Source organism: Bombus vancouverensis, chromosome 6 (assembly GCF_051014615.1).
Source record: "Bombus vancouverensis nearcticus chromosome 6, iyBomVanc1_principal, whole genome shotgun sequence".
NCBI classification, from domain to species: Eukaryota; Metazoa; Arthropoda; class Insecta; order Hymenoptera; family Apidae; genus Bombus; species Bombus vancouverensis.
In genome coordinates, this window is record NC_134916.1 from 14,488,412 (window position 1) to 14,500,958 (window position 12,547).

At 41.2% G+C, this 12,547-nt stretch overlaps 1 protein-coding gene across 2 annotated transcripts; it reads left to right on the forward strand.

The window, feature by feature from the left end:
* Positions 1–920: 920 nt before the first annotated feature.
* On the forward strand, positions 921–9,723 carry Tsp74F (Tetraspanin 74F). Of its 2 annotated transcripts, none has more exons than XM_033335934.2 (7): positions 921–1,260; positions 7,214–7,309; positions 7,394–7,588; positions 7,686–7,856; positions 7,989–8,081; positions 8,803–8,943; positions 9,225–9,723. In XM_033335934.2, the coding sequence occupies exons 2-7, from the start codon at positions 7,232–7,234 to the stop codon at positions 9,270–9,272; spliced, it is 726 nt and encodes a 241-aa protein (XP_033191825.1). In that variant the 5' UTR covers positions 921–1,260; positions 7,214–7,231; the 3' UTR covers positions 9,273–9,723. The 2 variants fall into 2 exon arrangements, with proteins under 2 accessions (XP_033191825.1, XP_076475632.1); XM_076619517.1 differs by lacking the exon at positions 921–1,260 and adding an exon at positions 1,792–1,924.
* The last annotated feature ends 2,824 nt before the right edge of the window (positions 9,724–12,547 follow it).

Below are 12,547 nucleotides of genomic sequence, written 5' to 3' on the forward strand. Positions count from 1 at the left end.
TATATATACACATTATATTTACGTATGTGCTCTTCACATCATGTATCCTACTATATCATGATAACAGACACAAACAATCATTTACAATTCCACATATCAAAGAATCATAATACTATCCAGGAGTTCCATGCGCAGCAGTTTATTAATGAGAATATTTCTTAATCACGTGTACTTACACCGAATGATCGTAAGGATTCGATCGAGTACAATACATTACGTCGTTCGATCGCGTGACGTACACCCGTCGTGTCGTTTTCATTCGTCAGTCATATCAAACCCAGGGAGGACGACAATACACGGATGATTATCGAGCAAGTGGAAATAAATTAGACCTACATTATATCTATAGACACAGCCTATAACAAACGATACAATTTCATTGAATCTCGTTTCTCCATAGCTGATATAAGAGTTCTGTACGTACACCATGGCGATTATGTATGTACTTTACCTAACTACATATATAATTAGCATGCGACGCTATGCAAGAATACGAGATGTATCTCGTTGCCTTGTTGCATATATCTGACACGCTATGGTCGAAGACGCGGCCGTACGCGCACCTCGTACTCCACTTTCGGTAGCTCTGCCTCTGCCCCTCTCTCTTTCAAAGCGTGAATTTTCCGCACGTTGGATCGCAAACAATGGATACACGCAGCATATACGTAAGTAGAGGCGAGGACTTATGCTGCACGGGTACGCACAGGTACGACGATGGGGACACGGTAAACGATCATTCGTAGTGGAAAAGGGAGATTCGACTAACGAAGAACAGAAACAGGACGAAACGTGCGAGAGAGTAAGAAGAAGACGAAACGGAGAGGGAAATAATATGAAAGAGAGAGGGAAATAATCGGGGAGACTGAGCAACACGGTAAACGAGAGGAAGAGAGAGGGCAAAACAGAGAGGGAGAGAAAGAGAGAGAGAAAGAAGTCGTGTCGGTTTTACCATTTCAGTTTCACTCAGACCCGGTCTGAAATCGCGCGTGTCCACACAGATACTCGAGCCGCAGCTTCGTGCCTGAATTAAAAGCGACAATTTTCCACCCTGCAGCGCTTCGTCGTTGCTATATCACTAAACGAAACCGTGGGATTAACAATAAGTGATTTTTGCATTCCGCTGCTATTGAAATAACATCCGACCGTGCTAGTGAAACGGTGTCACGTTTCATCGACTTCAGAAATTGTTTATCTTTCGGTCGCTACCAATACCGGTGACGACGAAAGAGAGAGGCTGACATACGGTAAACATAAAATCATGTGAGTACACATAATAATATTCCTCGATGACCTTTACCAATGTTAGTTATCAATTAATATTGATTATATGTATTTAATTTGAATTCCTACTGAGAAGAGATTATACTCGATGGTGTCAATCAGTTTTCAATCGTCAATTATCGTTCTCAGTTTGTTGGTTATAAAATTTTTTTGCCGTTTCAATCGCATTATCCGTACGATCGTTCGTCGTAAATTCAGAAATTATAGAACTCAGCTTTTTCCTCCGATAGAAGCACAGCGTGGCGACGATCCATTTCGACGATCGTGAATTAGTCAGGAAGTTCAAATACATTCGATTCAGCATATTCGACCGATAATGCACGGATTAACTTGCGCCTCCATGGATACAAATTCCATGAAGTTACGATGGTCAGCGATGTTGCAAGTGGCGATGGTTCGAGCTACGATTGCGTTTCGTCATATCGCGCGAGTAATTTCGATTTCGAACGGTCGATCGTAGTGAACGACGCGTTCTCGCGGCGGCGCACGCGTGATACGTTTCTTTATAAATTCGTACGATAACAACCGTTGAAAACTGTAACGCATTCGCATCGAGTGCTAAAAGGCATCATCATAAATGGCGTATCGTAGCGGTCAAGAACGTCTCAGCATCCATATTGTAACGAAGCGTGTTGTTGCGAAGGTTTGTTATATGCGTCGTTACGAGTCAAAAGAAGGAAAAAGCGGGCAGCATAATCGTAGACGCACTCACGATGTTCGCGCGAGTTTCGGCGATCGTACAACACTCCGCGGACCGTGTAAAACCTGGCGACCTCGGTTTCGACGTAACTTTCGACCGGTCGAAAGGAGAACCCTCCATTCGGCTTTTTCTTCGATCGTTCCTCTTTTCGTTTCCTAACCATCGACCCTCGCTTTCTTTCCAGGTCAGACGTCATATGACATATTGTGACATATTTTTCCATGTTTCTCATTCTCGTGTGTATTTGATTAAAATTCGGTTCGATTCCGTATTTAAGCTCTTTAATATCACTCGACTTGATGTTAATCGAAATGAAAGATGCGTGAAATTTCTGAACACTGACATCAGAATTTCATAACAAATAGCTGAAATTTATTCGAATACTGGGAATTCCTAGCCCATGACATTGCGAAGAACGAGCTCGATCGCGAGAAACGCATTTTTAACAATTTTGTCGTCGTTAACTTAACCTTCGAACTAATTCATTGAAACGCTTCAACGTTTCACCGTTCTGCATATGTTTTATCGTTGCCTTGCGTTTTCCACATAAATCATTTCTAATGTCTTCTGGAGAAAACGATTCACGACGAGAAACTCGACAGCCCTATGCGTCAATGGCGCAAGTATATGCATGATGTCAATTCGAACAAGTTTGTTTTCGTCTTGCGTTTATGAATCATACGATGATCATTTAACATAGGAACGTTGAAATTGGAATGTTACACAGTTGTGCTTTTTAAACAGTCGACTCACGATTTTCTAATCGTTACTAACCTAATTAACCTATCGTTATTACTACACTGTGAAGCCAGTTCGTAAATTTAAATCGGTTCTTAAGCCGAAAAGAATTTATCAATCTTTTCGGCACATAATAATTTTATCTATTAAAACTAAATCACAGAACTTACCAAAACTAAAATTGTTTTAACTGAAATTAATTTGTCTGTTTTAGTTCTTTGTAGGCAATTTTTTTAATATTCTACGCTGTCAGGAAATTAAAAAATATTCTACAATATTTATCAATATCTCTACTATATTACACAATCATTCACCGACTCAAATGTTTAATGCTTTTTCCGATAAAAGTAATAATTCTCTTCGAAGAAGATTAAGGGTAGATTCCGCTTGTTTGCTCACGGAGGGTTAATTTTTAATACCGAAACTATAAATACTCCTGGTTAAGGGATGACCTGGTTCGCAGGTTAAATTCAAACGATCGTAATCGTTTGGGGAACTCGTGTCGTTCGTAAAAAGGGAAAAAACGCGTTATTACTGGATGCCGAGGGAGACAAGAGTTCGACGGAAATGTGATCGATACGAGTCTAAGTCGTTCGAACGGTCGCAATTACGACGCGTAGAGGAAACTACAGCGCCCTAATTAAGTTAGTACCGCCTTGATGACCGGTTGCCCATTACCCCTCCAGGACGAGGAAGGAAGAAATGTCCCGATGACGTCATTCGTCTCTTCAGTTGCTCTATTATTTTTACGTTTTACAGTAGCCGTGGATTACTTAATGCGAGGGGAGACGCCACTTTCTCTCTCGTATAACGTGTCTTTGAGGCAGTATGTCGGTGCGTGACCAAGCCTACTCTCAAGAGTACTACCACTACAGCACGTTGCAAAACCGGTGTTGACCGTCCAGCGTACGATATCGTTGCACTTACGTCGTTACATAACGTTTACGCGTTTAAGGGGATTTTTTAATCGTTCGGCGAATTAGACGGCGTTGCGTCAATTTCAAGTAAATTCAGTATGCTGTTTTAATTTGACGTGATTTAAACGGATCGTTGAGATAACGAGAAGGTTGGAACGTTAAAATTTTAAGTAGCCTTGGACGAACGGGTCGCGTTTTGTGACATCGGTGGCGATCAAAAAGTTGAAATGTTCGACCACGATAACCAAGGATTATCGATAAAGGGGCGGGTTTACACGCGATATGACGTAAGAGAATTATTTCTCCCCTCCCTGTTTTTTGCGTGACAGGAGACGTGCATTAATTATGATGTAAGTTTAAGTAAATCAAGGGTAACGAACAGCATACACACGACAATTAAATATACGACCTTAATTTATCCGCAACACGAAAACGTGAAATAACGCGGTTTCCATGCTCCAGGTGTAAGTTCGCTTTTATTATCCTTGATGAACAATAGCCGAGACGCCATCGAGGACTATTGCCGAGGATCTCTTTATTATCGTGCCGATCTTTTGAATTGAATTCTAAAGCGAATGTTGTTTGCCGATCGACTGGTCTTCGTCGGTATAATAGTCGAGTGAATCGTGGCTTATACGATGGATTAAATATCAGCATCCGAAACCAGAAATTCTAGTCGCATAAGCTCACGATGCTCATAATAAAATGCCTGGTTACGATGGAGATAGCAGATCGATGCAATGAAAAATAAAAGAAACGCTAGAAGCGTCGAATGGCGACCGTAGAACGCTTTGTAAATAACAGCGGCACGGTTTTCCCGATAAGGATTGTGTAAGGAAGCTAATGTGTATAATTGCAAGGCGGAAATCGATATGTTCGCGCGTACGGACGTGTCAGGAAACTATCGTTCCACGTATAAATAACGTAGTTCTTTTTCCTATCGCACCGTTCCTGAACTAGCTCGAGTTTCCCCTATTTAGGTCAAATTCGTTGAGGAAAATTGTTCGAGATTACGCGCGATGATAACCGAATAACCTCTGTGATCAGTTAAGACTTCAATTCCTCCAGATCGAGGATTTCTCCATATTACACGTGTTTGAAAAGACGCGATAAGAATCGTAGAGAGAAGAGAATATTACAGACTACGATATTCGTGCTTGAAATAAAATACTAATCCTATCTTAACTATCCCTCTATAACGCTTTATAATTTAAAGGATATTTGCGTAGATTCAAGCAATCCTTTTATTGCAATTAGTACTACTTTCTTCTTACATATCGTATCAACACTTTCGCTTTCATTTATCTGACTCTACTCCACGTTTCGTGCCTCTATATTAATTATACACACATTAAAAAAACGCTGAACGTGTAATTTATTAAAATATGTACATCGCTTCGTTACGTTATTAATTGCAAACGATAATTGTAAATTTACTTAAATAAATTTCAAATTATTCGAACGATCGTGAAAGTGTTAAGTTGAAAAAAACTCCAACTAATTATAATTCTCTTACTTCATAAACGAGCAAAAATCCGGTTTATAACGGCTTAAGAGTAACGTACTGCGGCACACCATTCTCCGAACTGCATACCTCGAATACAATAGATCCCTGATACGCTTTCAAACAATACGCAATACAAGGTAGCATAGCACCAAGCTACCTTTGTAAATACCATTTGTGCGACGATAAACATAACAACGTATTAACCACCGCCACCGGTTCCAAACGACCTAGTTCCGTTGGCCTTAAGAGGAGTCGTCGGTACGCCCTCATCTACCAGAAGGTCGTCGTTTATCGTCCTCGTATTCAGCAGGTGCAAAACGACCGATGGTGTAAGACCTACGTTGATGTTTTTTTTTACAAAGGGGTTTATTGAGCCCGGAAAATACAGATTTTAAGTACATTATTCACAATAAACATGAATTTTTGTAATGGTATGTTAGGCAAAGGTACCGAGGCAAAGGTATTATGTGTCGGCGCTTTACATTTTTCGTTGTATGATGCAGTTTTTGGGTTTAAGCCTCTGGGGAGCGGAGCTTTTTTTTTATGTATTTTTAAACCTACGTTGATGTGTTTCTGAACGGATGACCGGCAGGGCTCGATGATCACGACATGCAAAACGGATCGATCGTGATCCATTACGTTACACGAAAGAGATCCATGAGTTAGTTACGAGCAATGGTGTATAATTCACGGTGATGATTCACGTAACAATCGAGCAGGGTTTTACTCATCGCATCGATGACGATCTTGAAAACACGAGGCGTCTGGCTGTTAAGAATGCATTTACGCGGTCTACCATACACGAGGCTATTAGGCAGTCGAGATACCATGGTATACGATATATCTATAGATCGTAAACTGCAGATTATTGTTCTTGGCTGATTTATTCAATAATGTTCTGCCATGAATCAAGAGAAATATGATACGCAATTTAAGGAGATATTTCAAGAGCTAGTGGTTCAAGGAAGTAAATTTTGTATGACCTATAAAATGATAGACTATCATGATCACACAAGTAATTACAAATTCAATCATGTACGTAGAAGTTACAAAATGTTTAACAAGTATCTTAATGCTTATGACTGGCAGTATTACATAATTGAAGTTGTTGGTTGTGGAACTTTTGGATTACGTCATTTTTGCTTAAGATTTGCGATTAGGATATAGAGTAAGTTTGCCATAATCCGTTGAAACAAATAACTTACGCCTGAAGGCCATTCGAGAATTTAATCAGAAGGACACGTGAATATCGTTGCGTTCTTGATATCTCTTTTTCTGAGAAATCACGATGCATTGATGTCTCGGCCTATATATAAGCAAAGTTCAGAGGTCGTGTAATAAACGTTTGATGGACACGTGTTTGGAACGCAGACGTATCGACTCGAGTGATTTCGCCAAAACAGTCCCATTTGCGTGTTACTCGAGAATTCAGACGCAGCTTCAAACGCGTTTCCGGATGCTGTACGATCATTGATCTGCGAAATCCAGAATTTTCTGTCTCGCTGATTCAGATTCAAGGAGATTTGAAAGCCGATCGAGATTCCAAATTAAAGGTGACGAGACGGTGGCGTAATCACGATTAATTGTTAGTAAGAATGTGGGTCGACGGGAAGAAAAAATCACCAACTTTATGAAATCACGAAAGAGTTTTCTGCATACCGTGACATCAGCGCGGAAACAATTACTAAACCGTCGAGGCGATGTCTGATCGCGTCTTAAAGAATTACAATGACAAAGATTACGCGATTGTTTGATCCTTATACGGATGTGGAACAACCGTTGCACTTGCAAAACAGCGTCTCAAGGCTTTCTAAGTATCGACTAAGAAGTTCGCATTAATGTAATTTTAAAACGTTCGTCTAGTCATAAATCAGACGATAAATTAAATAAATTCGTGTTTACATTCCAGGCGAATCGCATTCGAGCAACATGCGTGAGTCGATCGAAAACAATTTCGATGACTCACGTTTACAATTTACAACCTCTACGACTCGTTGTATTTACTTTAGAACGTAACATTCACGGTTTGACATCATTTCCTGCATTCATATTTACTTTTCTCATTTGTAGATCGAGACATAAGGAGAAATGGGATACGGAACAGAAATGGACAGCTGCGGTCGCTGTATGAAATATTCCTTGTTCTTCGTGAACTTCGTGATCTTCGTAAGCATGAGAATATATGTAAACTATCACAATGATATTTAATGGTCTTCTATTTTAAGTAACAACGTATAAACAATGTTTTAGATCGGTGGCCTGGTGATAGCTGGATTAGCGACGTGGGCTCTCTTGGATAAAGTATCATGGATAGGTGAACTAGTAGGGAACGATTTGCTAACAGGCGCTATTTACGTTCTACTGGCCGGTGGTATCGTTGTCGCTATAGTATCGTTCTTTGGTTGTATCGGTGCATCCCGAGAAGTAAAATGCATGCTTCTCACGGTAAATCTTGTGGTCTTTCTTTTCGCTCTGACTCAGTCTTCGATCTTAGAAGAAATCTACCGATTAGATTATATAACGTATAAAAAAATTATTCCAGTACTTCATCATCGTGTTTCTTCTGTTCGTGACCATGTTAATTGGCGGAGTGCTGGCGTATGTGTTCCGTGAAAAACTTGTGAACACACTCGAGAGGGAAATGTCGAGTTCGATGAGAACTTACGATTCTCACAAAGTAGTCAGAGAGGCCTGGGACACGACGCAGTCGACGGTAAGCGCGAAAAAAGAAACACTCGATGCGCAACAAATTTCATGCGGATAATTATTTCGAGCATCGTGCAAGATGTTACGTCTGACTTGGAATAACGTTTCTTTTTCTTTTCCCCGTTCCTGTGATTTTTAGCTCCATTGCTGTGGAGTAAATGGCTGGAGGGATTGGGGAAATCTGGGACTCAACGTACCGCAGAGTTGCTGTCGCGAGATTCAACCTGGCCAGGTAAAGATTAATTTTCTTAACCAGCTCGTCTTAGCAGACGAAATAGCCGTCAGCGAATTCGTGCATACGTAATCGCAGTAATTAGCGATTCGCGGGCGGAACACGTGGCGCGCGAGTCGCTATGCAGTCTAGCGTTATTACCGTGATGAGATACAATGATATTCTAAAAACCGAGAAAGAAAAAGAGGATCTTTCTCGCGTTTTAGTGCGATTGCTTTCGATTTGTATTTGCTTGCATAATTCATGACCGAATGGTTTACAAACACCGGTCTTTACGCTTCAGATTTGCTTCTAGATATACGTGCTTCAACGTACTTGTTCGTTATTTAAAGAGAAAATAGAAATGGACGCAAAGAAAGTTTGCTTTTACTTCTGGTTTTTATTTATACCATGAAAATTAGCGAGAAATACCAACAGCCGATTCGGTAGATATCTACTATAGTACCGACCAACGATAAGAACCTGACGATTCGGAATTCCAGTTCATAGCATTTGCAATTCGAGATGGCCTCGGTTAGGAAAGCCCGATTCGGATAGTTCTCAACGGAATTTCGAAACGGCTACGACCTATCGATTACAGTTCAGAAATGCATTCGTCCTGTGGTAATCCGTTAATCGCGACCCGAGTTCGCCGCATCGCCTCTCACGCTTTCATCCGGTTCGATCGACTTTCTCAAGCCGAATTGTTTCTCATGGAGACCCGATCGATCTTCTGTTGCAGCGATTCAACTGCAACGCTGGAGCAGACACGGTGAATCCTTCGAATGCCTATCTCGTCGGTTGCATCAATGGAACGCAGATTTACATGCAGAAGCACGCGACGATCATGGGTGGCGCCGGTATTGCAGTCGCGTGCCTGATGGTAGGACTTTCTCTGTTTCATTTGCATTTTAATCGGTTCCAACACCAGCCAGAATCCATTAAGAAATATGTTTCCATCGGGTATTGCCGATGCGCGAGCTTTTCCTTTTTACTCACTTTCGACTGTTGCGATAATTCTGACATTAACGCAACGTCAAGCGTCTCTAATTAAATTGCTTGAGAATTACACGTGTAGAAAACATTAGAGAAACTTTCGATGCACAGATATATGATTCTTTTCGCGATGTCCAACGTTATTATTAATGTTTCTTTTTCCTACAGTTCTTTGGCATGGTATTCTCGTGCATTCTCTTCAAGATGATAGAATGACGAGAGAGTGATGTGCTTTAAAAGACAACTTCGTTTTTCATGACAAGCTAACGAAGAGAAAGAAGTGGATGTCAGCCGTCCTCGAGCGACTCATGAATTCATAATCAACGTCATCGTCATTGAGTGTACCTAAGCTGAAGTACGAGAATCAAAATGCATCTTCACGCGCATCTTTCCAATGTACAGTTCTCACCGTTCTTCCGTTTTTTCTTTCCTTTTTCTTTCCTTTATTTCTTTTTTCTTTTGTTACATTTAGTATTATACTCGATGTACCTTTGTTTTACGGTTGTTCTTTTGTAATCTTTAAGGATACGCCAAGTATTCTAAGTTTAATATTATACATAGCGTACTTTATAAATATAATTCGTATGGTAAAATGCACTACGTTCCTTACACGCGTAATATATATAAAATGTGTACAAACGTTCATTAAAACCAATTTGAATTTCAATTATTCTATTGTTATTCTCGCGAAGCGAATCTTGGTGACATTCCTGGTTTATAAATCGATTGGTTGACGAGATACTGTACGAGAATACTTCCGTTCGAATAACAAGAAGTTCGTCAAATTTTGCCAGAGATATCCAATCGCGTTCTTTAATTCGGTTAACGGAATGTACATGCGTCAGAACGTTTCCTCGTTGCAAATCCTATTCAGGCAACCCCCTTCGTATTCCCTATATCCTGTCTATCCAACGATAAAACAGACAGGCACGGAATGGTTCAAAGGGTAAAGGATTTGTCACGAACTTTTCACGATAGAACGAATTTCAAGAGGCAGTAAATATTCGAAGTTCAAACGTCGATTGAGAGTCGTTGAACGAAGAGCGTCATGCTGCTATAATAATATGAAAGTAACTAATTTAATAATTACTACGAAACTTTGAAATGCCCTTGAAATTACATAAGTTTAAGAAAAGAAATTTTAAGAATGTTTATCTTCATATCTTGAATAATTGCTCTACTGTAAAGAAATTAAATTAATTTCAGCAGCTGATTAGACGCTACCATGTATATGTATAAGGAGGGCTAATGAGAAGAAGAAGCGCGTTGCAAAATGCCGCTTATTAAAGGTACAAAACAATCTATTTGCGAGAAATAAAGGCGCATCGATACCAGGATGCCTTATTGCTCGTCTTTTCTTCGGAACCGTTCGTGTTTTACTGGAAAAGAGGAAAAAAAGTCGAGTAACGTTGCTACAATCTTCGGTAATGAGAGAGCGTACATAGCTATTGTTTTGGGAACAACCAGTACACGTTTGCGAATCTCCAACCGGTACAAAGACACGGTGGACCAATCCGAGTCGCATAGAGGCAACCCTTCGCGTCGATATTCCAGACGGTCATTGGTGGTACAGCAGAGGCAAGAAATTTTTGTTCGAACTGCTTCAACGTTTCTACCTTTTCCGTTCGAAGAACCTATGATATTTGTCAATCATTCAAATCACATTCCGTTACCTAAAGAATTCATCGTAGTTGATTTCAACGAACTTATCGAACAGAACAACCGGGAGAAAAAAGAGTTAGTAGACGCGCAACGTAGAATTGCAAAATAGAATGAAAATGGTAAACTAAACGGTTTATCGAACGATTGCTCGACGTTCTAATCGAAGTTTAGCATTTGAAAGTCTGCGTGTCTGCTGCCTCCCACTGTATGTTTGCCTACAGCTTATTCACCCCTTTATTGTCAGGCAGCAAGTCTCCTTGCATTAAAGCACGACGGGTTCCCGTAATCCAGGCGTCTCGCCAAAATAAACCTTCGTCGCATTTTATCAGCCCTGCTTTTTAGTTTCCTTTTAATTATCGAACGATGGTACAGTCTATGATAAAGTTCTTGCGATACCTATCAAAATTATACGATTCATATATACGTGTATTCGAGCATGTTTCGACAATTCTATTCGATTCGCGATACAATGCACGGAGAAACATTGTTCCTTAGCGTTTTAAAACATTCACGGCGGTACATGTGCAGGGAGAACAGTTTCTGCCAAATTTTCCACGGCCCCAGGGCAAGGTGTACAGTCGACGGAAAAATTCTGTGAGCCAGAGACGTCGAGTACAATCCTGTTGAAAATTTCTTCTGTCGCTTAAATCCCTGTGTCATGGTAAGGCGATATTTCCACAACTGCTCTATCGTCGAGTTTTGATGAAATTTTCCTGGGTCTAGTCCCGCACCTTCCATACCGTGATTCTAATTATTCCTTCCATGCTGGTCGATGTATACATTCGTAATTTTCCACTGCGCGTACGTATGTATGTATCATGGTGTTGTACGACTCGTCACGTCCTTCCGTCCCTTTCGGTTTATTCACCCTAGCGTGCGTCACCCTACGCGAGTCTTTGCGTCGAGGCGTGACTGGCTGCCATTCCCAAGGCGTTCGAACGACCCGTGCGTGCCGTGCAATTTTCCATTTAACCATCCTCCACGTTTTTTCTCTCTTACTTCCTACCTATCGATCTTTCCAATCTGTTGCACTGATTGGTCAAGAGCAGATCACTGTTTTACGAGAGAAGAGAAACATATCGTAAATCTCGCGAATTCCTCTTATCATCATAGTAGCGAAGCATAACCCATGACTCATCGCCCCAAAATCAAACAGATGAAATACCGAGCGTAACCACAAAGAACCCAGACCCTATCTAGACTCTCATATGTTCCACCCTTTTTCACATATTCAACCGTAGATTGAAACTTTTGCCGCGCGATTACTGCGCGAACAACTCGAGCAATCCGCAGAATCGCTGCGGTTAATCGCGCTGAAAATCCGAAAGAAGTCTCGCCCCGTCAGGTTTTCGGCTCGTTTCCCTTTTTTTCTTCCGTTCGTTTTTCTAATTCAGGCTCGACTTTCACCGCGATTTTCCGTCCTCGTGTTATTCGCCTCTCGAGATTAGCGTGCTCATCGCGGCTCACATACACACGATAAGTTTTCACGCCATTTTGCCATTCTGGATGCACTAAACTCTGCAAGTATAAACGCGTGTCGCAATCCCACGCACGCGTGCGTGCACGATACACGCTGTTAACCATTCCCTGCGCCGAATAAGCCCATACGGCGTGAGCCATTCTCGCGCGTTGCCACAAAGGGTCCTCGGACAATGACGAATGAATCGCAACACACTACCGAGGGATAATACTACTCGTCTCGTGGTCCGATCTCGGTGAACAGCGCACCCACGTATACACAGACCAGGCTACTTCCCTCCATTCTTTTCTGGAGTTTCTTGCGCGCTGTCCCACGCTCTGACAATTGAAAATCGTCCACGACTGGAGGA

Excerpts from the sequence above, each read along its gene's own strand:
- Tsp74F (XM_033335934.2), top strand. The coding sequence starts at position 7,232 with ATGGGATACGGAACAGAAATGGACAGCTGCGGTCGCTGTATGAAATAT. Across the intron at positions 7,857-7,988 it reads GGGACACGACGCAGTCGACG|CTCCATTGCTGTGGAGTAAA; the intron begins GTAAGCGCGAAA and ends TGTGATTTTTAG. Across the intron at positions 8,082-8,802 it reads GCGAGATTCAACCTGGCCAG|CGATTCAACTGCAACGCTGG; the intron begins GTAAAGATTAAT and ends CTTCTGTTGCAG.